General features: G+C 41.4%; 1 protein-coding gene across 3 annotated transcripts in view; it reads right to left on the reverse strand.

The window, feature by feature from the left end:
• Nucleotides 1-1,510: 1,510 nt before the first annotated feature.
• UTP25 (UTP25 small subunit processome component) overlaps nucleotides 1,511-27,623 on the reverse strand; it is a 28,634-nt gene continuing 2,521 nt past the window's right edge. For 2 of the 3 annotated variants that reach the window (XM_059995255.1, XM_059995272.1), the window contains 10 exons: nucleotides 25,660-25,830; nucleotides 23,343-23,431; nucleotides 21,225-21,635; nucleotides 19,307-19,526; nucleotides 11,989-12,191; nucleotides 10,638-10,820; nucleotides 10,389-10,501; nucleotides 9,983-10,021; nucleotides 9,380-9,625; nucleotides 1,511-2,094 (listed from right to left, as the gene is read on the reverse strand). In XM_059995255.1, the coding sequence (XP_059851238.1) occupies nucleotides 1,851-2,094; nucleotides 9,380-9,625; nucleotides 9,983-10,021; nucleotides 10,389-10,501; nucleotides 10,638-10,820; nucleotides 11,989-12,191; nucleotides 19,307-19,526; nucleotides 21,225-21,635; nucleotides 23,343-23,431; nucleotides 25,660-25,830 (1,919 nt within the window). In that variant the 3' untranslated portion in view covers nucleotides 1,511-1,850. The remainder of the gene's footprint in view (nucleotides 2,095-9,379; nucleotides 9,626-9,982; nucleotides 10,022-10,388; nucleotides 10,502-10,637; nucleotides 10,821-11,988; nucleotides 12,192-19,306; nucleotides 19,527-21,224; nucleotides 21,636-23,342; nucleotides 23,432-25,659; nucleotides 25,831-27,623) is intronic. The other variant, XM_059995265.1, reaches the window with a different exon arrangement.

Consider the following 27,623-nt stretch of genomic DNA (forward strand, 5'->3'; position numbering starts at 1 on the left):
AGCCTGCACATCTGGAGCCTGTGCTCCGCAACGGGAGAGGCCACAGCAGTGAGAGGCCCGTGTACCGCAAAAAAAAAAAAAAAAAAAAAGAAATTGAGTTATTTGTAGTGAGGTGGATGGACCTAGAGACTGTCATACAGAGTGAAGTAAGTCAGAAAGAGAAAAACAAATACCGTATGCTAACGCATATATATGGAATCTGGAAAAAAAAAAAAAGGTTCTTAAGAACCTAGGGGCAGGCTAGGTAGACGCAGATGTAGAGAATGGACTTGAGGACACGGGGAGGGGGAAGGATAAGCTGGGACGAAGTGAGAGAGTGCCATGGATTTATAATATACTACCAAGTGTAAAACAGATAGCTAGTGGGAAGCAGCCGCATAGCACAGGCAGATCAGCCCAGTGCTTTGTGACCACCTAGAGGGGTGGGATAGGGAGGGTGGGAGGGATACACAAGAGGGAGGAAATACAGGGATATATGTATACGTATAGCTGATTCACTTTGTTATAAAGCAGAAACTAACACACCATTGTAAAGCAATTATACTCCAATAAAGATGTTAAAAATTTTTTTTTAATTTTTAAAAATTAAAAAAATAAAGTGTCAAGGTCAAGAAAGCCAAGAAAAAGCTGAGGTACCATTCAGAATAAAGGCCACTACAGAGACATGACTACTCAAAGCAGTATGTAACTCTGAACTGCATCCTTTTGCTATAAAGGTTATTATTGGGACATCTGGCAAAATCTGAATGGGGCCCAAGGATTAGTGGCAATTTCCTGATTTGACGGTTGTTTTGAGGTTACATAGAAAAATGTCTTGTTTACATGAAATACATACTAAATTCAGGAGTGATTTTTAGGAGTGACAGGCCCAGCAACTTGGCAATTTATTTTCAGATGATTCAGGTTCTGAATTTGTAATTTTTCTGTCTGAGAATAGTTCAAATTTTTTTTTTTCTTTTTTTTTTTGGCCGCGCTGCGCAGCTTGCAGGATCTTTGTTCCCTGACCAGGAACTGAAACTGGGTCTCGGCAGTGAAAGCACCGAGCCCAAACCACTGGACCGCCAGGGAACATCCTAAAAATGTTTTTAAAACTGTAACTTCTTTTCCTTTTCATGTTATATGACTTAAAAAATGACTATAGCAATGAAGACAGTGATGTTGAAGATGAATTTGCGACATCAAGAATTTCACAAAATTATTTCTTGAAATAAAGTAGAAATTAATGTTATTTTATATAATGTGATTTTTAAGTATATATTTTCACCAAAACATTTAGGAGTTAAAAAAAGATCAGTGAACGAATGTGCTCTTCTAGGTCGAATTAAAATAGAATATTTAAGGTTTAAAAAAGTTTGGCTGGGGAAAAATAACAGTTTTGCAAAACCTGTGTGATCCAAAACTAAGATGATATTCAACAGCAAGAAGTATTCCAATTTCTCATAACCAGTTCTCACAAGCAAAGAAATGCATGCCTCACTTTAAGAAGGTGTCAAATAGAAACAGGCAAATCTGAAAGAATTTACCAAGTGTAATAAATTAGAGGTGAAGTCACAACAAAAGAATTTATGGCGTACAAAAAAATTCACAAGTAGAAGATTCCTTCTATCAACTTCTCAGAGTCCCATGAGCTCTCCCCTGACCTCTGAAAGATGGGTTTTACCAAAATCTGGTTTACACTGAACTTTTCAGGTATATATCATCTGAAAAGAAAGAAGTATCTGATAAGAACCTGCCTGGTGCTCCTTCCTTGTTGCAGCCCTTCTTGGTGTAAGTGATCAGAATCAGGTCCAAGCGACACAGAACCAAGCATGACATATCACACCAAACACCATTTCCTGTCCAACCAATTCTCATCTCTCTCCAGTAATGAAGAGGTGGACGTTCTTCTTGGACTGCAGCATCTGTGCAGCCCGCTCCACCCCGACCACAGCAGCCAACCTCTGGGCATCGTACTTGGAGTAGAGGACAGTGCAGGTCCAGGCAGCTTCCTCTCCTCTGGTGGTGGCTTGCAGCATGTTACAGACTTCACTGTAGAAGTGGGGATATGTTGGCAGTTCATAGAAAATCAGGTTCCTGATGCCTTTTATTGTGTATCTGTTAGAAGGAGAAAGAGAGGCTATGTCTACATGAGAAATTTTATGGAAAAGCCACCGAAGAGTTTTACAGGGACACAGTCACTCTCGCTGTTTCACGCAAGGAGAAAGACCATGGCACAAATAACACACAGACCAAAAGTTACTCTAATTTGAGCCGGAGGGGCTCATTTTTTGTGACAGCGTATTTGAATTCCTAATGTTTGGCTTAAGATAATGATAAAACGAATTTGCACTTCTTGAGCCTAATCTGAGCAGACTGAGGTAGGGTGGGGAAGAATAGTAGACAAGGATTAGAAATCTGCCGCAGAAAATTTGAAAAGCGGGCATTTCCAATTTAACTATCCTTATTATAATCAGGCAAAACAGTGTTCTATAATGGAGATGAGGTCAGACCAGACCCAGTACATAAAATAAACTGCATATACTGTAAATGCACTCCCATTAGTCTTTTCTTGTCATTCTGTAGACATGTTAACTCCATGGCAGATGTCCCAAGTTCACCCATTTACAAAATCCTGCCCGAGGACCCATTAGGCATTATGGGAAGGCAATTAATTTCAACAGCTTCCTCGCTTCTTTCCCTGCTGCACAGGGCTGCATGGTGGCGGGGGAGGGGGGGGGCATGCAGACCCTAGGGACTCGCCTTACGGTTCAGGTTGAGATCAATCATTCCCTCTTGGGCTCCATGACCAAAGATTTTATACGTTGACAAGGTTCTGATTTTTCCTGTTAGACTCTCATACAGGGCTGATGTCAGACTCCCTCGGGAATTTTATTTTATTCATGGACGATAAGTTTTCCTTGTCTTTTTATCCCTTAGCTCATCCTGATCTCTCTGGAGACCCTCCTCTCCCAAAATGTAACTGCAGTCAATTACTTGGTTCATCTTTCCACATCCTCTTTCCATAAAGGAATTTTAATGGCTAATGATGTTGAAAAAACACAGTTCTATCTCAGTAGTTATCAAAACAAACAAACACAGAGTTCCATTTCTGCTTAGTATGTAGAAAACTCAAGAGAATACTGCTCCCATGCTAACAAGAAAAAGATAATCTACAACAGTGTTCCTTTTCCTGAGCCTAGACAGCTGATGTCACAGGGAAACCAAGTGAACTGATTCAACGGTGCCCTGGTGTGTGTTTAACAACTGATTCTCAGTGGGGGAGGATAGGTGCTGATTTGAAGCATTTGCCAATTTCTGTGGTGTAAATACTCCATTTCAAGCTACCAGTGTCATGTTGCTGAACTTGGAATGGGAAGAGATGTGCAACCATACCTTAAGAGCTGGTATGAGCCAGCTTCAGCCCATCACTGACTGAATTCCAAAGAGTGACAAGATTGTCTGAAGAAAGACAGGACATATGAACCACTTCACCTTTGGCAGAGCACAGTGGGGAAGAGGGCAGTTGCTAAGAAACTGGGTAGGAAGAAAAAAGCTACACTTTTAACCAGTTCTTAAAGGGCAATTATGGGCTTGCATGGCAGTTCAGAATCCCTGGGATTCCCGGACACTCCTTTACTTCACAGTCATGAGGGCTTTTCCATAGGTCTCCACTGGGAGCCCTGGAGAGACTGGAGACAAGGCAGAAGACCTGAGACACTCCGATGGTGGTGCAGACATGAAAACTCACTCTCTTCCCAGAGCCATGTTGTACATGAAGCTAAAGCCTGAAGCCAATGAGAGGGGCAAAGGTCAACTGCCAGGGTGGAGTCAGAAGCAGCAAAACTGTGTGCCTTAAGGGAGGGGCATTAACCCCTCACCCCATTCCTCCCCACCACAGGACTTACATCCAGTGAAAAGATCAGTCTGTCCTGGGGAAAGGGTATGAAACCTATTCAGCCCAAGATCCTGCACTGATGTAAGCAGATGTTTGCCACCACCGCAGAGAAGCTGGGAACTCTTTCCCACCAAGACCCCTCGTAGAACAAGGCAGAGGCTGGCCACCGTGGAGGCTGGTGCAGGAGCCCTGAGAAAGCGCCAGCTCCAAAGCCCAGGATGGACAGAACCTGCCTGCATCTGAGCTGGACCAGGAGAACACCTGCCCCACTTCAAGCCTTAGGGGAGGAGCGAGCAGGAGCAGCCTGCTGCTGGGGGAGGGGCCCGAGCGTGGGAGAGGCTCTCCCTCGGCACAGGGGTGCAGGGCATGGTGAAAGCTGAGAGGGGAGCAGGACACTGAGACAAGGCCCTCCAGCACCGGGCCCCACAGTGGGCCACTGTCTGCTGGAGGAACTGGCAGTCTGTGGTAAACAGAAGGTAACTATGGTAACAACCAAATCCTAACTAGATTCACACCTGCCACACTAGTGGCCTGACAGAAGAGGTGTCCAGGCCAACTACTTACTCAGGCACTACATTCAACTGACAATTACAAAAAACACAGAAGCAAGAAAAAGACATTAAAACCATGAGGTATCATTTTGACTATCAAGTCACTGGAAAAAAGTAGGGTTTTACAGAAATAGGCTAATGGAGTATAAATTATTGTGAGTGTGTATTTTAGCGGGGAGGGGAGAAGACAGGAGTGGCAACACACAGCAAATTTTAAACTGGGTACAGCTTTTGAACAAGTAAGTTTTCCTTTCCAAATTTATCCTAAGGAAATGCCCAGGCAACTATGCCATCAACTACGCATGTGGATGCTCTTGGCATTACTGTATATAATACCAGAAAACAACAAGTCAATATGCCCATTAAAAGGAAACTGGCTTAATTATATACCCATACAATGTAACACTATGCAACCATTAAAAAGGATGCTATACACACCTTAAAGATTACTTATAATTACACAGAAAAGGTATCTTTACAATGTAAAGATTTAGCAGACCTACCTTGCCCAAATGATTACATTTAGTATCACCAAAAATGGGACAAACTGACACCTTGGGCCTCTTGAGGAGATGCAGGGGGAAGAACACAATATCCTCTACGTAGAATTCTTACTAAAATAATGTTTAAATCTTTGGTCCCTGAACTCTGATGCTCACTGAATCACCTATTTGTTTTTGAAAAATACCTGTAATTGGTCCCCATCCCCAAACACCATGATTTAATTGATACTGGGGTATGACCAGGGCATTCAGATTTTTTTTTTTTTTTTTTTTTTTTTTTTGCCGTACGTGGGCCTCTCACTGTTGTGGCCTCTCCTGTTGTGGAGCACAGGCTCTGGACGCGCAGGCTCAGTGGCCATGGCTCACGGGCCTAGCCGCTCCGCGGCATGTGGGATCTTCCCAAACCGGGGCACGAACCCATGTCCCCTGCAACGGCAGGCGGACTCTCAACCACTGCGCCACCAGGGAAGCCCCGGCATTCAGATTTTTAAAAGCTCCCCAAGGGGATTCTAATATGTAGCAAAGTTTGGGAACACTGATCTAAATAATAAGAAAACAGCCAAATCCAGATGTGGGACATTCTACAGGAAACTGGACTGGACTCTTCAAAAAATATCAGTATCACAACAAGGAACAAAGGAAGAGAATTATTCTAGATCAGGGGTTCTTAACCCTGGCACTTCTGCCATTTTAAGCCAGGTAATTCTTTGTTGTAAGGGCTGTCCTGTGCACTGTAGGACGTCTAGCAGCACTCAGGCCTTGACTCGCTTGAACCACTAGACCACTAAAATAACCCTCCAACTGTACCAACCAAAAATGTCTCCAGATATTTCCAAATGTCCCTTGGGGAGCAAAACTGCTCCTGCTTGAGAACTGCTAAAATAGACTAAAGAAACATGTCAAGCAAATGCAATGTAGGATTCTTAACTAAATCCTGGATTGGGGGTGGTGGTGGTGAGAAACAGCTGTAATAGTCATTTTGGGAACAACTAGGAAAATTTGCATACAGACTAAATATTAGATGATATTACTGCAGTAATGTCAAGTGGTATGTTAATGGTGTTGTGGTTAGATAAAAGAATGTTGTTTTTAGGCTCTACAGGCTGAAAGATTTAGGAGTTAATAAGTGTCATGAAGCCTCCCGTAATTTACTCTCAAATGGTTCAGGAAGAAAAAATACGAGATGTGAGTGGAAAGAGAGAAGGAGAGACAGAGAATGTGGGTGCATGAGAATGTGGCAAAATGCTAACAGCTGGTGGAGTCTAAGTGGAAGGAGTTAGAGATGTTCACTGGGAGAGTCTTACAATGTCTTTGAAATGAAATCTTCCCAAATAAAAAGTTGGAGTGGGGGCAACATATAGTAGAACTATATATATAAACTTAAAAATACATCCATAACATACAAATATATACCAAAATGCTAACTTGTTTAAGCTTTTTTTCAATAAGCACATAAAATATTCAAGATAAAAGAAAAAAAATCCAAATGTGTCCACTGTGATCCCAATTTTGGTATCCTTTTTAAAATGCCTGTGTCTGTGCACGTGCACATGTTTTTTACATTAAAAAGACAGGAAAGAAATACACCAAAATGGGTATTTATATCAGTAAGATTATAAGTGATCCCCTTTTTTTTTTTTTTTTTTTTTTTTTTTTTGTGGTACGCGGGCCTCTCACTGTTGTGGCCTCTCCCGTTGTGGAGCACAGGCTCCGGACGCGCAGGCTCAGCGGCCATGGCTCACGGGCCCAGCCGCTCTGCGGCATGTGGGATCTTCCCGGACTGGGGCACGAACCCGTGTCCCCTGCATCGGCAGGCAGACTCTCAACCACTGCGCCACCAGGGAAGCCTGGTGATCCCATTTTTTTAACCTAGATTTTCTAGGTTCTCTACAATAATTGTGTAATACTCTTATAATGAGAGTATTTTTAAAGCAAAATGAAACAACAAAACCAATTCCAATAGGTATTATATTTAAAAACCAAGAAAATCTCTCTCAGTACCAATTTGTCCACAGTAGAGACTAGGCATCTCCTGGAAATAAGAGAACGTGACCAGAACCCCTTCAGAGGGGCAGTTAGTACCAATTCCCATGATCTTCTGCACCTCTTCCCCTGCCTTCCTCCTCTCCTGTATGTGCTTTGGGTCTTCAGTGACCCCTACAAATATGGCATAACACTGTGACAGGACCTAAAACTAAGGACATTCCAGATGTCTATGTTACCTGACAACTGTTAAAGATAAATGAGGCACCCACAACTGACTTGCAAGGCTGGCTCCTGCATACAGTCTATAAAGACTAGGTCTGTTACTTCTACAACTGGGGTTCTCCCTGAGGCAGGGAACACTCAGAAACACCCCACTAGCGTTTCCCACCTCCAGAAATCCTACCTCCAGAGTTTCTGATTGCCCCCTGCTTAAGAATCCTCCTTCCTGTGCTAACCCACTGATAATGCTCAGAGAAAGAACTGTGAACTGTCCTCCCCTCAGGAGGGCCATCATGACCAAATGCCCATCCCATCCTAAGAATCTACTGGTTTCATCTCCCCAAAGAAAACAAATCCTCAGGCTGAAAGTTTTTTGCTAGCTCACAAACGAACTGCAATATGTCTAACACTGCCTACTTCCATAGAGAATATAAATACAGAATTTTAAAGCTGGATACTAAAGTTTAAAATACATCTACTTTTCCCAAGGTAAAATGAAAAAAATCAAATCACAAAGACACTGCAGATCAAAATACCCATCATCACCTTGGTGACCTCTCAAGCAAAAAAATCTATAGCTAGGAACTTTGAGATAATTGGCAGTTGTAGATTATCTCCATTCAACTTAAACGTCCACTAACCTGGTCCAGGGTATAAAGCTAATGGCATGTGTTCGGTTTGTCTTTATAGTGACTTTGGGGACAAAACAGCTTGGTCAATAAATGAACAGTGTAAGACAGGAGACTGTCCTGCCTACTTAAGAGGAAGGGCTCCTTTGACATCATGCCCTCTCCTTGAAAAGCTGCTACTTGAGAGCAGTCCTCATCCCAGCTTAGTTCACACTTGCTACAGACAATCACGCTGGGAAGTTTCCCAATCCATCCACTTCATTTAAAGGACTTGCTTTGATGTATCAAGCTTTTGGAAAATTAAGGGCTCTTTAGACCTGCTGAGTGCAAACTCCCCCAAAATACCATTTCCAACATGAATGAAAACAACAACTCACTGGAACAAAGCAAATAATGATGCCAGCAAGAAGGCATTCGTTAACACTCTTGGGCCAAACAGCCTTGCCTGGGTAGCCAAGAATGAAGCCCAGCAAACACAAAGGTAGTCACTCCTCAACTCTCCACTAGCAGATCATCTAGGCAGCAGAATACCCAAAGAAGTCATGTCACGCCAGCAGGCTGCTGGATCCCTCCCTCCCCATCCTGGTAAGGAGAACGTTTCGGAGGAACACCATCCTAATATCGGCATAAACTAAAAGGCAATGCAATGCCAAGGTGCATCATCTAATATGTTCCAAAGCCTAGAAGATTCACGCTTAGATGTTAGGGATTCTCTGAGGAAACGTGCCCCTCATTAGCTTATAATTGAGAATTAATAAAACAGGAAAGTCAGAACTTAAACTCACTGGACATTATTGTGAATCAGGAAAGAAAAGGTTATAGGATGCAATTTCCAGTCTCTCTAGGTAAGAGCTTAAAAGGGGCTTTTACATTTGGCAGCAGAGAGAATTAGCAAAACAATAAAATAACCAAACTCTGGGGGCACAAAGGGCTGCAACTAATCCAAATAGTAACAGAAGGCTCAATATTACTAACACTCTAATTAGAATTAAAAAAAAGAAAAAGAAAAAAAAAGGTCAATACAACTTATTTTTTCAAAGTCACATGGTGGGGAAGCTAAGCAAACCCTGAAGCCCTTAAATATTCAACTCTAAGCCCCTCACCTTTTGCTTCTCATAAACTTCAAGGAGCCCCTTAGTCCTGGTTCTCCTTGGTGCAGAAGTTGTGTGTGCACTGCCTCAGGACAAATGAGAACTTTCTGAACACTGACACTCTACTCAACTTCCATCTCCACAGACCACACAGTCCCCAATGTTTCATCTGTGCTTCTGTGACAGGTTCCTCCCTTTCCTGTATTCAGCTGAGAGCTGCTCAACTCTGTAATGTCTTTCTTGAGGGGTATACTCACAGCTACAGGAGGTACCCTAAGTATGGACCCACTCCAGATCTATATACAGGTTATGCTGTAGTCACTCATTCGTTTCTACCACCTTTTCCAACAATGCCCATTTTGGAAGAAAACCAACCAACCAATCAAGAAAAGTCTGTCCAGCCCCCCAGACTCTGGCTTGTCTGCAGGAGGTGAAGCAAGGGAGGACTTTATAACACAGCAAAGCCCACCATGCACTTGGAAGCAGGCCCTCCAGAGAGGACACTTGAAACCTGGCCCTACTTCACCTTTTGTAGAAATGGAAGCGCTCTGTGAGGAGCAGGAACTGCTTCTCTCCTTGAAGGAAGAAGTGTCTGGCCCTGGAGACACCAGACTTCTGGGTGTACTCGCAGATATGAGTGAAGTTCAGGTCCTCCTTCTTGAAGTAATTTCGGAGACGCACAAAGTCAAAGTAGGAGGGGACATAGATAAGCGTGTGAGACATGACTGCATCACGATATTGAGGCAAAATCTTGTTGACGAAAAAGTTAAACCTGATTTGGAAAGGCAAAGGGCAAAGTCAGTGGTCTAGAGGTGAGCCATAGTGCCACTGCCAACTGCATGACCCTGGGCAAGTCACAATCTCCTTCTACCTCCCCTAAGAGGCCAACTTGGCCTACCTCATTGCAAAGAGATTATGTAAGGATAAAACTTGTTAAGCACATTAAAAAGCAAGTGCTAAAAAAAAAAAAAAAAAAAAAAAAAAAAAAGCAAGTGCTAACACTATTCATCATGAAGAATAGATGTGATGCTGGTATATCCCAGAGAATTATTCTAGGAAGTATATAACTGTATCATTCATTCATTCAGGTGTCAATCAGTCAGTCAACAAATAATTACTGAACACCTACCATGTGTTAAGCACCATTCTGCTACCATGGGTCCCCTGACTAAACACAATGAGAAGACAGGGGAAAATTACACAGAGAATTAGAAAAACAGTTCTTGCCCTGAAGGGCTTAGAATTAAGTTGTTGACATGCGGCGTTAAAAAATTAATGTAATTTTAAAATGCCACAGTCTAGGGGAAAGTACCCCTGATTTACTAACCCTGCCACTATCGGAACTAGGCCAAGACACTACTTCTCTGGCCTTCAGTGTCTTCCTCTGTCAATGGCATGACTGGATTCAACTATCTCATTTCATTTTGTAAATGGTTAACTAATAAAGCCAACATGGAATACAATTCTAAATTTGAATGCCCAAGTAAAATCCCTCTCTGTGACCCCCAGGGGTCCAATGGGACAGGGGAGGGTACCTGGCATCAATCACTGAAGCTAGGTTTTCAGCTTCCATCCTCTGGAAGACATGTGGGAGCTGCACCAGGACATGACTGATGCAGCCTGTCATCGGGACGTTCCTCACAGCCACCTGCCAGGAGTCAGTGAGAACATTAGGAAGTGAGCTATCCCCACTGTTGACCAAATGCTACCCTCTCCTTCTGCCTCATGACCCAAACAATACACAATACTTCATGCAAATTCAGAGAAAGAAGGAGAGAACCCACCTGGCCTTGCACATTGACGCAGTACTTGTTGAATACAGAGTTGATCTGGGCATCCTGCAGGGCCCCAAACAGCAGCGTCTGACGATAGTACTTGGACCAATTATTGAGGCTCCACATGCGCACTCGAGAAAAGTCCACCCCATGTGAGTCCAAGGGCAGTAGGTTCATGTGGTTCATCAAATGCTTTGAGCAGAAATAATACTCCATTAATACTTATTGAACACTTACCTGTTGGGCATTGCTAACCTTTCTATAAGCCCATCATCTTATTTAACCCCATGAAGTACATACTATCATCTCCCAAATTACAAGAAAACAGGCTCAGATGGCTGAGTGACTTGCCCATAGTCAAGTGAACAAGAAGAAAAGCTCAAATTGGCCACCTCGTGGATCTTTCAAAAAGGATCAAGATGCTACCTATACAGAATATTTCTTTTAAAGGAAATTCTGAAATGCCACTCTGGTCACTCTATAAGCAACTCAGTTCCAGATTTGGACAAGAAGGGAAATGACATGGAAAACAGAGCTGCTGTCCTTCCATGACTTGGTTCCCAACAATGTTAGAAAATTCCCTGAGTGACTACATGTGCCTTTTGCTCAAAATAAAGATGACTCAACCATCGACATGCCTTTTCTATTTTAATCCTATTTTTACCTTGTAATGTATATTGAAGGGTCACAAGTACTATAAGATTATTCCCTATTTTATAAATAAGTACTCCCCTTTATTTGTCCCAAACTTACTCCAAGTCCTGGGGTTGCAGAAAAGGTAAGTTCTCACATGCCTTAGAAAAATAAACCTATAGTTCTGTGATGAGGATTGTTCCAAAGCACAACCCTAAACCCCAAAACATTGCAGGGTATGTTGAGAGGGAGAAAAAAAATTACAGCACAAATTATAGTAGGGGGACAAAAACATCTTACATTTCTCTGCAAAGCATCACAAATTAAGAAACCATGAGCAATGTTTTCCCATCTCCACTGAAGAGAAGACCAAACAAAAGAGAACGAGCATAAATAGGAGGAACTATTTTAGATAAAAACATTCCTGGTGAGGAGGAATTTCAACCAACCAACCAACCAACCACACTAAACTGGTCTATTACTAGAAGCAACTTTTAAGGGGAAGAAATCTTTTCTGGAGATTTGAAAATGTTGACAAGAATTTTTATCTTTCTGGATACTTTACTGACCAACTTGTGGGTAGAAGAGGGGACAACATTTCCCATTTTCAAATTGGAAAATGTGGAATATTTCCATTTCCAAGCTGAGTTTTAATCTGGACTTTAATAACCATTTCAGACTCAAACCACTGAGCTTCTTGTCTGTAAATGTTAATGACCAGCATTACCAAGACATGCTCCCAGTTCTGCATCAGGTAAATGTCAGCTTGATCAATGATGAGAAGCTCAATAGAAGACAGAAAGTCAAAATCTCTCTTCTTCTCTCCTTCTCCACCAATGATGGTCCTCAAGCCCAGAGGAGAGGCAATGAGGATGTCTGACGAATAGAAGGGGGCATAAAGTCGGATGCTTCTCTGCAGTATTGCCACTCCTATACACAAAACAGCCAAGCACACATCAGTTCATGAGTCACCACCAAGCCATTAGCTTCCACCCTCTCAAACTGCAGCCTCCCCTTGTACCTTCCACATCTTCCCCTTTGCATATAATTGTGCTCAAACTGCTTTAATTATTAAAATCATCATCATCATCCCTCCTTTGCATCTACGGTCCCTTCTAGCTCCCACCCTCTTCTTTTCCTTCACTGGCAAACCTTCCAGAAAATTGTCTCTACTTTAAAATCTCCCACTCACTCCTTAATGCACTGCAATCTGCCTCTGAGTCTCAGGACACCACTGAAATGACTCTTGCTAAGGTCACCAACAGCTCTCAGTTCCCAATTCAATGGCACTTTAGTGTTTCTTGTCACGAACGCATAAGCACACCCTCCTTGAAATGTTCTTTTCCTTACCGGTGGTTTCCACGACTTTAACACTTACTTCTCCTATTACTGACCTGGTCCTTATCTATTTTTCCATATTCAAAGAGCTCTTCTACAAATCCCTGGATTCACCCACAAGTTCTCTTTCACTCTACATAAAGCTTTGGATAAATACATTCACTAATTATGGCTTTGACATTATCATCACAAAAATTTATATTTCCTGCCCACATCTCTCTCCTAAGCAACAAGTAGCAGTTTGTAGAGACCCAGATCATACGTGAAGGAGATTCACTTGCTAATCTTAAAGCACCTACCAGAGGGGCAGAAGCTGGCTAGGACTCTCTCTGGGGACAGAATGCTGGCAGATGCTACTTTTACAAGTTCCCTCTACCGTGATGGCACGGGTGGGTGCCGTTTTTTGCACTCTCACTCTAAGTTGCTAACAGTGGTGGTGGGTGAGTACCCCCTACCCCACTTCCCTGCACTACTTGTGTGCAGCACTGACAAACATGGCCAACCAGCAGCCATGCCTACCCCATCTCATGCCACTTGCAGGACACGACCTGAGGCAACAAACGCATGCAGCCCACACAGGGGACACTCCTTGAGCACCAGGCTCAGGCAGATGGGGGTGGGACTGCATTTCTAGACTCCATGGGAGTGAAACAAACAGAGAGAGAATTTATAAGACAACCAAGAACTAGGAAAAAGTTAAAAACATAGTTCATCTCCCACACAGGGCCACTCCTTCAAGACAGGGGGCAATAACTGTTTTGCATAATACATAGAAACAAACACAGAAAGTCAAGCAAAGTGAGGAAGCAGAGGAACATGTTCCAAATGAAGGAACAAGATAAAACCCCAGAAAAAATATTTAATGATAAAGAATTCAAAGTCATTGTCATAAAGTTGCTCATCAAACTTGGGAGATGAATGAACGAACACGGTGAGAAACTCAAGAAAGAGATAGAAAATATAAGAAAGTTCTGAACAGAACTCACACAGCTGAAGATTATAGTAATTGAACTGAAAAATACACTAGAGGGAATCAACAGCAGACTAGATGGTAGAAAAGAACAGATCAGTGACCTGGCAGACAAGGTAGTAGAAATCACCCCAACAGAACAGCAAAGAGAAAAAATATTTTAAAAATATGAGGACAGTTTAAGGGAACTGTGGGACAACATCAAGTGTACTATCATCGGTGTTAAGGGGTCACAGAAGAAGAGAGAGAAAGGGGTACTAACATCCACATTCTAGGGGTCCCAGAAGGAGGACAGAGAGAAAGAAAGGGGCAGAAAACTTATCTGAAGAAATCATGGCTAAAAATGTCCCTAACCTGGTGAAGGAAACAGACATTCAGGTCCAGCAAGCACCAAGAGTCCCAAACAAAATGAACCCAAGGAGATTCACATCAAGACACATTATAATTAAAATGTCAAAAGTCAAAGGTAAAGAGGGAATCTTAAGCAGCAAGAGAAAAACAACTAATTACAGATAAGGGAATCCCCATAAGAATATCAGTTGATATTTCATCAGAAACTTTGTGGTCCAGAAGGAGATGGCATGATATGTTCAAATATGCTGAAAGGAAAAAAAAACTTCCAACAAAGAAGGAAGGAAATAATAAAAGCCAGATGAGAAATACTGAATAAATGAAACGGAGACAAAAAAAAAAAAAAAATCAGTGAAACTAAGAGCTGGTTCTGTGAAAAGATAAACAAAATTAACAAACCTTTAGCCAGACTCAATAAGAAAAAAAGAGAAGGGGCCCAAATAAAATAAGAAATGAAAGAGAAGTTATAACTGACACTACAGAAATACAAAGTATCATAAGAGACCACTATGAACAATTATACACCAAGTCAGATAACCTACAAGAAATACATAAATTCCTAGAAACACACAATCTTCTAAAACTGAATCATGAAGAAACAGAAAATGTGAATAGATCAATTACTAGTAATGTGATTGAATCAGTAATCAAAAAACTCCCCCAAAACAAAAGACCAGGACCAGAGAGCTTCACTGGTAAATTCTACGAAATATTTAAAGATTTAATACCTATCCTTCTCAAACATATTCCAAAAAACTGAAGAGGCAGAAACACTTCCAAACTCATTTTATGAGGCCAGCATAACCCTGATACTGAAACCAGACAGAAACACCACAAAAAAAGAAATGTACAGGCTACTATGCCTGATAAACATAGATGCAAAAATCCTTGACAAATTATTAGCAAACTGAATCCAACAATACATTAAAAGGACCATACACTATAATCAAGTAGAATTTATTCCAGGGATGCAAGGATGGGTTGACAAAGTGGGTACAGAGGGAATGTATCTCAACATAACAAAGGCATATACGATAAATCCACAGCTAACATCATATTCAGTGGTGAAAAGCTGAAAGCATTTCCCCTAAAATCAGGAACAAGACAAGGATGCACACTTCTGCCACTTTTATTCAACATAGTATTAGAAATCCTAGCCACAGCAACTAGGCAAGAAAAAGAAATAAAAGATACCCAAATTGGAAAGGAGGAAGTAAAACTGACTATTTTCAGATGACATGATACTTTATGGAGAAAACCCTAAAGACTCCACCAAAAAACTGTCAGAACTAATAAATAAATTTAGTAATGTTGCAGGATACAGAATTAACAAAAATCTGTTGCATTTATATACATTAATAATGAACTATTAGAAAGAGAAATTAAGAAAACGATCCATTTACAATAGCATCAAAAAGAATAAAATACCTAGAAAAAAATCTAACCAAGAAGGTAAAAAACTTATACTTGGAAAACTACAAGGTATTGATGAAAGAAATTAAAGATGACACAAACATGCAAAAATACACCATGCTCATAGATTGGAAGATTTAGTACTGTTAAAATGTCCATACTGGACACCAAGGGGGGAAAGTGGTGGTGGGGGTGGGGGTGTGATGAATTGGGAGATTGGGACTGACATGTATATACTAATATGTATTAAATGGACAATAAGAACCTGCTGTATAAAAAAATAAATAAAATTCAAAAAAAAATGTCCATACTACCCAAAGAAATCTACAGATTTAATGCAATCCTTATCAAAATACCCATGACATTTTTCATAAAACTAGAATAATTCTAAAATTTGTAGAGAGCTGCAAAGGACCCTGAATAGCCAAACTGATTATGAGAAAGAAGAACAAAGCTGAAGGTATAACACTACCTGATTTTAAACTACACTACAAGTCTACAGTAATCAAAATTGTATGGTAATAGCACAAAAACAGACACAGTTCAACAGAACAGAATAGAGAGCCCAGAAATAAATCCATATTTATATGGTCAATTAATCTATGACAAAGGAGGCAAGAATATACAATGTGGAAAAGACAGTCTCATCAACAAATGGTGATGGGAAAACTAGACAGCTACATGCAAAAGAATGAAACTGGACCACTAGCTTACACCATCTACAAAAATCAACTCAAAATGGATTAAAGGGCTTCCCTGGTGGCGCAGTGGTTGAGAGTCTGCCTGCCAATGCAGGGGACACGGGTTCGTGCCCCAGTCCAGGAAGATCCCACATGCTGCAGAGCAGCTAGGCCCATGAGCCATGGCTGCTGAGCCTGCACGTCCGGAGCCTGTGCTCCGCAATGGGAGAGGCCACAACATTGAGAGGCCCGCGTACTGCAAAAAAAAAAAAAAAAAAACCCAAACAATCCAATTAAAAAATAGCAGGGGACCTGAATAGACATTTTTCCAAAGAAGTCGTACTGATAGCCAACAGTCAAATGTAGAGATGTTCAACATCACTAATCATCAGGGAAATGCAAATCAAAATCACACTGAGAAATCAAAACTACAATGAGGTACCATCTCACACTGGTCAAAATGGCCATCATTAAAATGTCTACAAATAACAAATGCTGGAGAGGGTGTGTAGAGAAGGGAACCCTCCTACACTGTTGGTGGGAATGTAAGTTGGTGCAGTCACTATGGAAAACAGTATGGAGGTTCCTCGGAAAACTAAAAATATAATTACCATATGATCCAGCAATCTCACTCCTGGGCATATATCTGGACAAAACTATAATTCAAAAAGATACATGCACTCCTATGTTCATAGCAGCACTATTCACAATAGCCAAGACATGGAAACAACCTAAATGTCCATTGACAGATGAATGGATAAAGATGTGATACATATATACAATGGAATACTACTCAGCCATAAAAAAGAACCAAATAATGCCATTTGGCAGCAACATGGATGCAACTACAGATTATCATACTAAGAGGAGTCAGTCAGAAAGAGAAAGACAAATACCATATGATATCACTTATATATGAAATCTAAAATATGGCACAAATGAACCTATCTACAAAATAGAAACAGACTCACAGACCTGTGGTTGCCAAGGTCAGGGGTGGGGAGAGAGAGATGGACTGAGAGTCTGGGGTTAGTTGATGCAAACTATTACATTTAGAATGGGTAAACAACAAGGTCCTACTGTATAGCACAGGGAACTATATCCAATCTCCTGGGATATGCCATAATGCAAAAGAATATAAAAAAGGATGTATATATGTGTATAACTGAGTCACTGCCATACAGCAGAAATTAGCACAACACTGTAAATCAACCATACCTACTCCAATTAAAAAAAAGAAGAAGAAGAAGAAGAAGAATGTATCAGGTGCCTAGTAAGTGCTGTGATCAAAATGAAATAATATAAAATGATAGGCTGTGATTTTGGAGTTATAAATTCTTACAGCCACCATGTATTGTAAGTTGCTATTAACCAAAGCATAGAGAGAAAAAAAATACAATGAGATATCACCTCAAACCTCTCAGAATAGGTCTTATCAAAAAGACAAGAAATAACAAATGCTGGCAAAGATGTGGAGAAAAGGGAACCCTTGTGCATTGTTAGTGGAAATGTAAATTGATGCAGCCACTATGGAAAACACTATGGATGTTCTTCAAAAATTAAAAATAGAACCACCATACAATTGAGCAATTCAACTTCTGGGTGTTTATCCAAAGAAAAAAAAACACTAATTCAAAAAGATACATGCACTCCTACATTCACTGCAACATTTATAATAGCCAAGATATGGAATATGGAAGCAGCGTAAGTGTCCACAGATGATGATGTCCACAGATGATGAATGGATAAAGATGTGGATACATCCACACACACACACACACACACACACACACACACACGCACGCACAATGGAATATTACTCAGCCATAAATGAATGAAATCTTGCCATCTGTGACAACAAGGATAGACCTTGAGGGTATCACAGTAAGTGAAATAAGTCAGACAAAGACAAATATCAATAGCATGTGATTTCACTTAGATGTGGAATCTAAAAAACAAAACAAACAAAAAACCAGAGTGATAGATACAGAGAACAGACTGGTGGTTGCCAGAAGGGAGGGCGGGGTTGGAGGGTGGGCAAAATGGACGGGGGAGATCAGGAGGTATAAAACTTCCAGTTATAAAGTGAACAGGTCACAGGGATCCAATGTATGCCATGGGGAATATAGTCAATAATATTGCATTAACTTTGTATGGTGACAAATGGTAACTATACTTATTGTTGTGATAAGTTTGTAAGGTATAGACATTGAATCACTATGTTGTACACCTGAAACTAATACGTCAATTATATATCAATTAAACAAAAGACTGATCTATCAGCTGCTTGTTGGCCACCTGCATATGTTCAAAACTAACCATAAGCTCTCATCCCCTTGCACTGCACACTCCAGCCATGCTACAGCCTCTGAATCTTAGGTCTATTTGGTTTATTCGCCCTGATGCCTCCACACATGCAGTTTCCTGTCTGAAACTTTTTCTTCCACTCTCATCACCCCACTTTGTACCTGGCTAAATCCTACTCAGGTTTCAACTTAGTATGGATGGTACCTCCAACAGAAGGCCTTCCCTAACGGTCCTGTGCCCATTTTGAGTAAGGATATTTGCTTTAACTACTTTAAATAGAACACCCACTATCCTCTAACCATAACACATCTCATCCCATACTGTCTGATTTGTCTTAAGGCTGGACTTGTTTAACAGTAACTTTGAATCCCGTATCTCCAGCTTCTTAACAGTGCCTGGCACATAGTAGATGCTTAATAATTGGTAAATAGGCATACGTGACTAAAAATATTTTCCAGGAACTTTTTCAATGTACAACCAGCCAAGTACATGGGAGCTGAATGACAGACAAGCAAAAATGTGCAAAGCTGGGTGGGAGTCAGTAAGTCCAGAGTGGAGATAATTCAGGTGTGGGCACTCCACATGGCAGGCAGGAGGTAAGTCCATTATGTACAGATGCTCTAGTTTATTCATCTTCCCCAGACTGACCCACCCAGCCCTATCACCTCCAACTCCCCCAAGAACCCCTGTAGCATTGACCGTGAGCTACCAGCTATAGGCATGCTGAGACATTTGTTATAAACATGCATGTGCCTTTCATACATGCCTTCACAGACACTCCAACCCATTAGCCAAGTATGTACCCCATTAGCCAACGCAAGACTCTCCCCTGGCAGACGAGTCGTCTCAAATGCATCCTGGTTCTGCTAGGAGGCTGAGTCAGTGACCCTCTGAAAGAATGCCTAATTCCAGGCTTCTAGCTTCCAGCTATGTGCACCTCACACCTCAGGTCCCTCAGGGTCTCAGTTTTGACAGGGAGGAATTACCAGTCCTGAAGTGGTCATCGATGTTGCCGACAAATACAGCTTCATAATCCTCAGGCCTCTTCAGGTTGGGTGGTCTCTCCTCGGGATCTGAGCCATACTCTCCATTAAACCTCTTTTTGTTGCTTACAGTTATTTTCTTCTTGCTGTCGCCCTCAAGAAGACTGATGAAGAGCTGTACCACCCGCAAAGCAGCTTCCCGGAATGGCACCACTATCAGCACCTGTGGAGGGAGTGATGGGCAGCCTTGGACGGGCAAGGGGAAGGAAGGACAGCTCGAGGTGAGCCTGCTGAGGACCTAAGGAGCCCTCTGTTCCGCAGCCGCTGGCCAAGGACCACATCCGTGTCACCCTCTTTACACAGGACCTGGCTCAGTACTGAAGGCTGAGCATCTTTCCGACCCACAGCACCATGTCCTATGGACTTCAATCTCATGGCTCCTTGCGGGGGGGGGGGGGGGGGGCAATTCTTAAGCAGAATGTAGAAATATTTTTTGAGATTAAGTCAATGCCTTTAACAGAGGTGTCCATTAGCAAAAACCCAAGGGCATAAACACACAAAGCTCTTTCAGGACAAGAAATGTTACTCATTTCTGTCCCCCACAGAACTTAGTTCAGTATTTTGATCCGTAAGACCCAAGGAATATGCTGAACAAATGAATTAGATGTATTAAGTAGAGAATAAAGCTAGTAAGGAAAGGACTAAAACATCATTACTTTTCTAGTACATTTCCTAGTACATTTTTCAGAAATGATGATAAAGGATTTCTGAAATAAGATCATATTTCAATGGGAAATATAGGATTCAGTTTTCCAAACATTTCGAAAAGTGCTTAATTTTAACTGTTGAGGAAAAAAATCAGAAGAAGCTTAACAAATGATTAACTTCTAACTACCCTTGTGTAAACAATACAATCAATGGATATAACCCCAGTCAGATCAGGCAATTCACCAAATTCTGAATGTGATTCATGGGTAATCTACCTCATACTCTATTTTGCGGTTCTAAATGGAAACAGATAATCTTATTATCCTGATGTTCAAGATTCTGAGGTAGTTTCCCAGAAGGGCAACCAGCACAGCCAGATGGGTGTAGTGATTCAGTTTGGTACAGTGCAGGGATGATGGATCAGTTTTGAAGAGGGCCAAGTTACTGTCCCGGCTGTCACACTAAGTAAGTGTCTAGGCTTTGGTTTCCCCAACTATTAAACAAGAGGGTTGGACTAAGAAACCTCTAAGTGCCATATCAGTATTAAAATCCTAAAATCCTATTAAGCTCAATGAGAAGAATCTAAGAAGATGAGGCTTCTTCAATATAGACACAGAGGCTAAGGGGTAAGGGGGTATGGGCGGCACAGAATCTAGCTCCAGGACATCATGAAAAATGTAGACAGAATTAAAAGACGTAAGCCCCCAATCCACTGGAGCTTAGGCTTATGAGCCCACATAAATGTAATCATCACTTTAAGCAGCAATAATGATACAATGCAAAAATAGGGATTTTGTTTTCCAAGGTTTACATATTTATGTGGCTTAGTGAAGAGAGTCCTTGGTCTCTGTCCACAGGTGTAATAAGTAGGGATTGAATAAAAGGCTCCTTAAGGTCCCATCCAGCTCTCACAATCACAAAGAAGAGATTTATAGTGGAGTGTTACTTAGGTAGGAACAGGGTTTATCTTTAAGGAGAGAATTATCATGGAGGTACCTCCTGCTCCAGTTTCCAGTTAGATCTGCTGTTAGAGACAGTCCACTGAGCTGTCTGCAGCACTTCTCTGACATTACCTGGCCCATCTAATACGCTCATTCTTGGACTCATTCATTATTCCAATCATTAAAACATCTGAGAACCTGCTAAGTGCCAGGACCTATATGTTAGTGCCTTACAGCCTCCTTGAGGGCAAAGTTCTGCTGCTGCCACTCACCTTGGGCCTCGTTAGCCCTTGGTCCCTGAAGTCATCATCATCACCCACCCCAAGTTTCTGGCTTCGGCATCTGCTGTTGTTGGCAAGCACCTGGGCATTGGCTTTGAGGACGTGATTTATCACATGCAGGCAGTACACGTGGCGGATCTCTTCCCCATTCTTCAGGGCAGTCCTTTCTGGGTAGAATAGGTCCCGGTAAGAATTCATAATTAAGAAGAGCTCTTTCTGGAGGGGTGTGAAGGGGCTACTTGAATTTGGGGGGCCAGAGAGGAACCGGCTGTTGGTCTTGATCCAGGTGGATTCCAGAGGCTTCTGGAGATGAAGTGACTTTAAGTCAATGTCCTTTGGGGGTTTAAAGGTTTCCAACTGTTGAAACCTGGATGAAAAGACAAGCTGGCCCAGGATGGGCCACTGTGGGAGGAATGATCAAGAACTAAGTTAGAAATGAATTATAGTACCTTACATTCATATAGTGCTTTATAATTTACCAAGGCCTTTCACAACTTACAGATCCTCTCACTTTATCCTCACAACAACCTTACAAGGTAAACACTATAATGCTCTTCTTGCAGTTTAGGAAATGCTGAGATTCAGAGGTTACAGGATTCAGACAAACAGGGGAGAACAGAGCTAAGGGTTAGAGCCCAAGGTTTCTGACTTTAGAAACCTTGTGAGCTCTTCACTAGATCAGTGGGTCACAAACTGTCCTGTGGACCACACTGTAGGAAGTCAAAATTTACTCTAGACAAAAGAAAAGGGGGCCCGACGGTCAAATAACTTCGGTAAACACCACAAAACCTAATCCCCCTCAGGGAGAGTCACATGCAGATCAGACACTAAAGGTTCTGCTGAGTCCTGTAACAAGGACTCTGTTCCACTTCGTTTGACCCAGAGTTTTCCAAATTTACTTGGACATGGAACAAGGTTTTTGTTGTTGTTTTGGATTTTTTTTTTGGGGGGAGACATATATTAGAATCGTAAAGAATAATATTTTGTGGAATAACAGTCTGGGAATTTTTGCACTGTAACAAAACTGCTGATCTTAGCAATAAAGAAAGGATGACCTCTGCAATAAAAAAGAATTAACTATTGATATATGCCAACAACTGGGTGAATCTCCTGGGAATTATGCTGCGTGAAAAAAGCCAACCTGTATGATTTTATTTGTATAACGCTTTTGAAATAACAAAATTATACAAATGGAGAACAGATTAGTGGTTACCAAGGGTTAGGAATGGGGGAAGGGAGGTGGGTGTGATTATAAAATGGCACCAGCGAAGAGGAGGGATCTTTGGTGCTGGAAATGCTCTGTATGTTGACTGTGGTGGTGGCCAGGGCAACCTACACGTGATAAAACAGTACAGAACTAAATAACACAAAGGAGCAGGAGCAAAAGTGAGGAAATCTGAATAAGACAGGTAGATTGTATCAGTGGAAATTTCCTACTTGTGATATTGTACTACAGTTTTGTAAGATGCTACCACTGGGGGAAACTGGGCAAAGGGCACACGGGATACCTTTGCATTATTTCTTACAACTGCATCTATAATTATTATCTCAATAAAAATTTCAATGAAACAAGGAAACAAGGATGACCAATTCTTATGAATAGCATCAGTGGTGAAAAAAATATCACCGAAAAAAGAAGCAAAAACTGCTCCATACTGAATAATTTAGGTGTGAACTTATCTCAGATATTTCAAACAAATGAACAGCAGTAGCTACTGTTTGACTGAACACTTTGTACGTATTTTCCAGTAAAATAAATTACTTTATTTTGATGCAGGCATTACTGTCCCCCTCTAACAGATGAGAACAGTGGAGATTAAAAAGGTAGATTAACTTGCCTTAGGTCATGAGATAGCCTGTTGCAGACGTTGGTCTAAACCCTGGTGTACCTGTCTCCAAAGCGTTCTTATCTCATTGGTCCCCACCTTCCAGCTTCCCAGTGCCTTTGTTAGCTATGTCTGTGCCTTACTGGGCTCTTCCAGTCTTCCTCTGTCTTGCTTCCTATCAAGCCATCTGCCACAGGTGTGTATCATACATTCAGGGAGACCACTAAAACCCAAGACCATTGCTTTTCTCCATTTGTGACTGTGATGATGAAACAATGCTTACTTTTAGTTGGTGGGTAGTTTTGGGATTTGTGGCAACAGCCTGGATTTCTTTTTCTTTCAGTTCTTTGTTTACGTGTTGTGCAAATGGATCTAATTCAGAAATAAAGAATATTAGAACACTTAAAGCAAATGACAGGGATTTTCCAGTCTTCCCCTGTGAATGACATCCTGTTTTCATGATGTTAACTCATCTTTTTCCCCATCAACTTTCCCCATCATTTATCCCAGTCCAGAGCTTAAAAGTTTCTGACAGGTTCATCTCCCTAAAGCATTTCTTTAATCACATTATTCCCCAGCTCAAAAACCTCTGAAGAAACGTCTCGGTCTGAAATTCAACATACACCTCTAACTTACCTCTCTAATGTAATTTTTGAATTACATGGCTCTCAAATTCTTCTGCCACTGTGGCTTTCCTTCCTTTAACTGAAAATTCTATTCTCTGGTTCACCACATTTCTATATATCCAAATAGTATCAGTTGAATGTTACCCCCTATTGTGATAGCTATACCCCCTATAGCTATCACAATAAATAGCTATTTCCCAGGAGCCTACTGTGTCAGGCACAGTTCTGGCTCCAAAGAAGCCATCTCTGGTCCCCTACAGACAGTCATCACTTTCTCTCAAGTGCCCCACCCTGCCCTCAGTTATCCACACCAACACATATATGTGCATGTCCTACCTCACCTAACTAGACTGCAAGATCCCTGAGGGCAGATTCCATGTCTGATTTAACCTGCACTGGAAGACAAATATAAATGCTCAACACTCAACTGAGGTGAACAAATGATCAAAATGGTAGGGTCATTGCTCAGGGTATCAGTGCTCTGCGCTGGCCACCCAATCTTCTCTTCCAGTCCCACTCATGTAAGAAGCAAAGTTAAATGACCCATTCAAGGACCCAGGTAGTAAAACTTCAAATGCAGTGCACCTTACATTAAGACCTAAGATAAAGGTGAACAATAGGAAATAAGAATTCTAGGTAATAATATATCAGTACAGACCAAACAACCAGAGAAACTTCAGGATAGTCAAGCTTCCTAGTGTTTCCTCCAGGTTTTTTTTTTTTTAAGTTTTTTTGATTTCAGAATGCAGTTTGTGCCCAAATTCTACCTGCTACTTCTTCCTCTTGTCTAGAATAGCTAACAGAACCAAAGGAGGATTAAAATTTCAACTTCAATGGCACAGCTGGTTGAAGAATGGCACTGGGACCAAAAAAAAGGCAGTCAGGACACAGAATGAGACCAACCTGACTCGCCCACCCAGGCACAGGCTAAGACACAGGGATCTGAGAGACAGCAGAGCCCTGTCTCAGCCTACCAGAGGCTTGTCTAAGTGACAGTCATGGGAACAGAGGCATGGCCCAGAGTGTTCTGTATCTTGACTTTGGCGGTGACAATATAGATATACACATCTGTCAAAACTTATCGAATTACATACTTAAAAAGGGTACACCTTGTTGAATGTAATTCATACCTCATTAAAGTTGATTTTAAAGTTAAATTAAAAAGTCACCTATGGGGACTTCCCCAGTGGCACAGTGGTTAAGAATCCGCCTGCCAATGCAGGGGACACGGGTTCGAGCCCTAGTCTGGGAAGATCCCACATGCTGCGGAGCAACTAAGCCCATGAGCCACAACTACAGAGCCTGCGCTCTAGAGCCTGCGAGCCACAACTACTGAGCCTGTGTGTCACAACTGCTGAGCCCGCGTGTCACAACTGCTGAAGCCCACGTGCCTACAGCCTGTGCTCCACAACAAGAGAAGCCACCACAGCGAGAAGCCCGCCCACTGCCACAAAGACCCAATGCAGCCAAAAATAAAGAGAGAGACTGGGGAGACAGGGTGGAGCTTTCTGGCTTCTGAGGTGCTTCCTGGTAATAAGGACCAATCAGATTAGCCACTGCCGGGTCTCACAAATCTGGAAAATTACTGCTCCAATGAGGAAGAGCAAGTGAAGGATAGAGAGAAAATTGCAAAGTACTTTTCTCCTCTTTCTCTCCCTTCCCTGCTTGGGGAAAAAAATCAGAAGTCTTCCCCTGACTCCAGCTGTGGATGTGAGCTTTGGGGAACTGGCCTTCCCTGCTATCATTCTTCAACTGTTTGTTCTCCTGAACAGCCGCGCCCACTCCCAACACTGCCTAACCCTGAAAAACACAAAAGATCTTGGAGAAGCATTTCTTTCCAGCTCTACATCTAGCTGCTAAACTGTCTGTTTCTATTACTGCTCATTCCAATAACAGGAGATTTAACAGGTATTAGACCACAACCACCCATACTAAGCACCAGCTGAATTCAAACATCACGAGCTGTGCTGTGACCTTGTAATGCTTTCAGAGAACAGTTGCCTTCTCTTTCCTCTTCGAGAAAGTTGGTTTCTAGGCTGAAGAGTGACTCATGTTTTGCATCTGTAAACTCCTCTGGGGATTCCTCTAATGTGCCAGGTGGCCCGTGCCCATCTTTTCCCTTAGGGTCAGCAGGTAAGGCCGCATCTGCAGTTTTGATAAAACATTTTGTGAAATTATTTACTACTCATAAATATAATTACACTTCTGTTGACAAATGAAATCGAATTCCTTAGGCTATCATTTACTTTTAAGCAAATTCAGGTAGAAGACATAAGTTTCAAAATTGAGCTTGACTACTGACCCGGTACATGTAAAGATGTTCAAATCAGCGTTGATATAACAAATAACTAGAAAAAAAATGATTTTGTCATTTCTATCGATGGGGTACTAATTAAATTACCACATATTATTTACAATGGAATACTATGTGATTAAGCTAATGTGAACCCACAGTTACACACGTTATATTATTAAAGAAAAAAGTAAGTTACAGAAATGTACGAGACCATTATGCACATACACACAAATATATGTAGATACTTGTATTCACTCATATCCATAAAAATGTAGTCTGGAAGGTTCTATAAAATGTTAAAGGTGTTCATCTCAGGGTGGAGGAGATATACGTTAACTATATTACCCTCTTAAATTTTACAGTAAATATATATTACTTTTATAATTAAAAAAAACAAACTTTTCATTTTTAAAAACCCAAAACATGAAAGAAAACTGGAAAACCAACAAAATTAAACAAAAAAACCCCTAAGTCTGAGGCAACGAGTTTTTTATCCCAGTACAAGTGATAAATTAAAATACTAAGAATGGTGTGTGACACCTTAAAGTATAGAAAAAAATACAGTAAGGCAAATAGGCATTAAGATAATAGGATATAAAAAGTTACCCAGATATATTCAGACAATGGACTACTATTCCAGTAATAAAAGAAATGAATTACTAACATGAACTACGCGGATGAGTCACAACATGAGGAGCCAAAGAAGCCACACGCAAAAGGGTACTTATTGTATGCTTCCATTCATATGAATTTCTAGAATAGGAAACACTAATACATACAGAAAGAAAGATGTCAGTGGTTGCCTGATGTCAGGCCTGGGAAACTGACTGTAAAAGGACAAGAAGGAACCTTTTGTAGGTATTGGAAGTGTTCTGTATCTTGACTTTGGTGGTGACAATATAGATATACACATTTGTCAAAACTTATCAAATTACATACTTAAAAAGGGTACACCTTGTTGAATGTAATTCATACCTCAATAAAGATGATTTTAAAGTTAAATTAAAAAGTCACCTATGGGGACTTCCCTGGTGGCACAGTGGTTAAGAATTCGCCTGCCAATGCAGGGGACGTGGGTTTGAGCCCTAGTCTGGGAAGATCCCACATGCTGCGGAGCAACTAAGCCCGTGCGCCACAACTACAGAGCCTGCACTCTAGAGCCCACGAGCCATAACTACTGAGCCCGCGTGCCACAACTAATGAAGCCCACGTGCCTAGAGCCCATGCTCCACAACAAGAGAAGCCACCACAGTAAGAAGCCGGCACACTGCAACAAAGACCCAATGCAGCCAAAAATAAATAAATAAATAATAATAATAAAAAAATAGTCACCTAGATGTCTGAGTGAGACAGAGTTCCTTGAAGCTTTCAATCCCAGCTCTTCTCTGAAGCCTCCCCTCATTTACCCTGGCAGCATGTGACCACTTTGCATCGCTTTAACACCTTATATTTATCGGTTCCATTCAAATTTGATGCTTGAAAAGTTTTGTATATTTTATGTCTATCTTCCATTAAACTTGGTTCCTCTAGCGGAGGAACAATAATCTTTCATAAATTGAGACCATTACAAAAACAGAATTATGTTCCCTTTCCTCTCAATCAGGGGAATTTGAACTAGGATTGATGAAATCCTGGAAATCAT

Source organism: Delphinus delphis, chromosome 1 (assembly GCF_949987515.2).
Source record: "Delphinus delphis chromosome 1, mDelDel1.2, whole genome shotgun sequence".
NCBI classification, from domain to species: domain Eukaryota; kingdom Metazoa; phylum Chordata; class Mammalia; order Artiodactyla; family Delphinidae; genus Delphinus; species Delphinus delphis.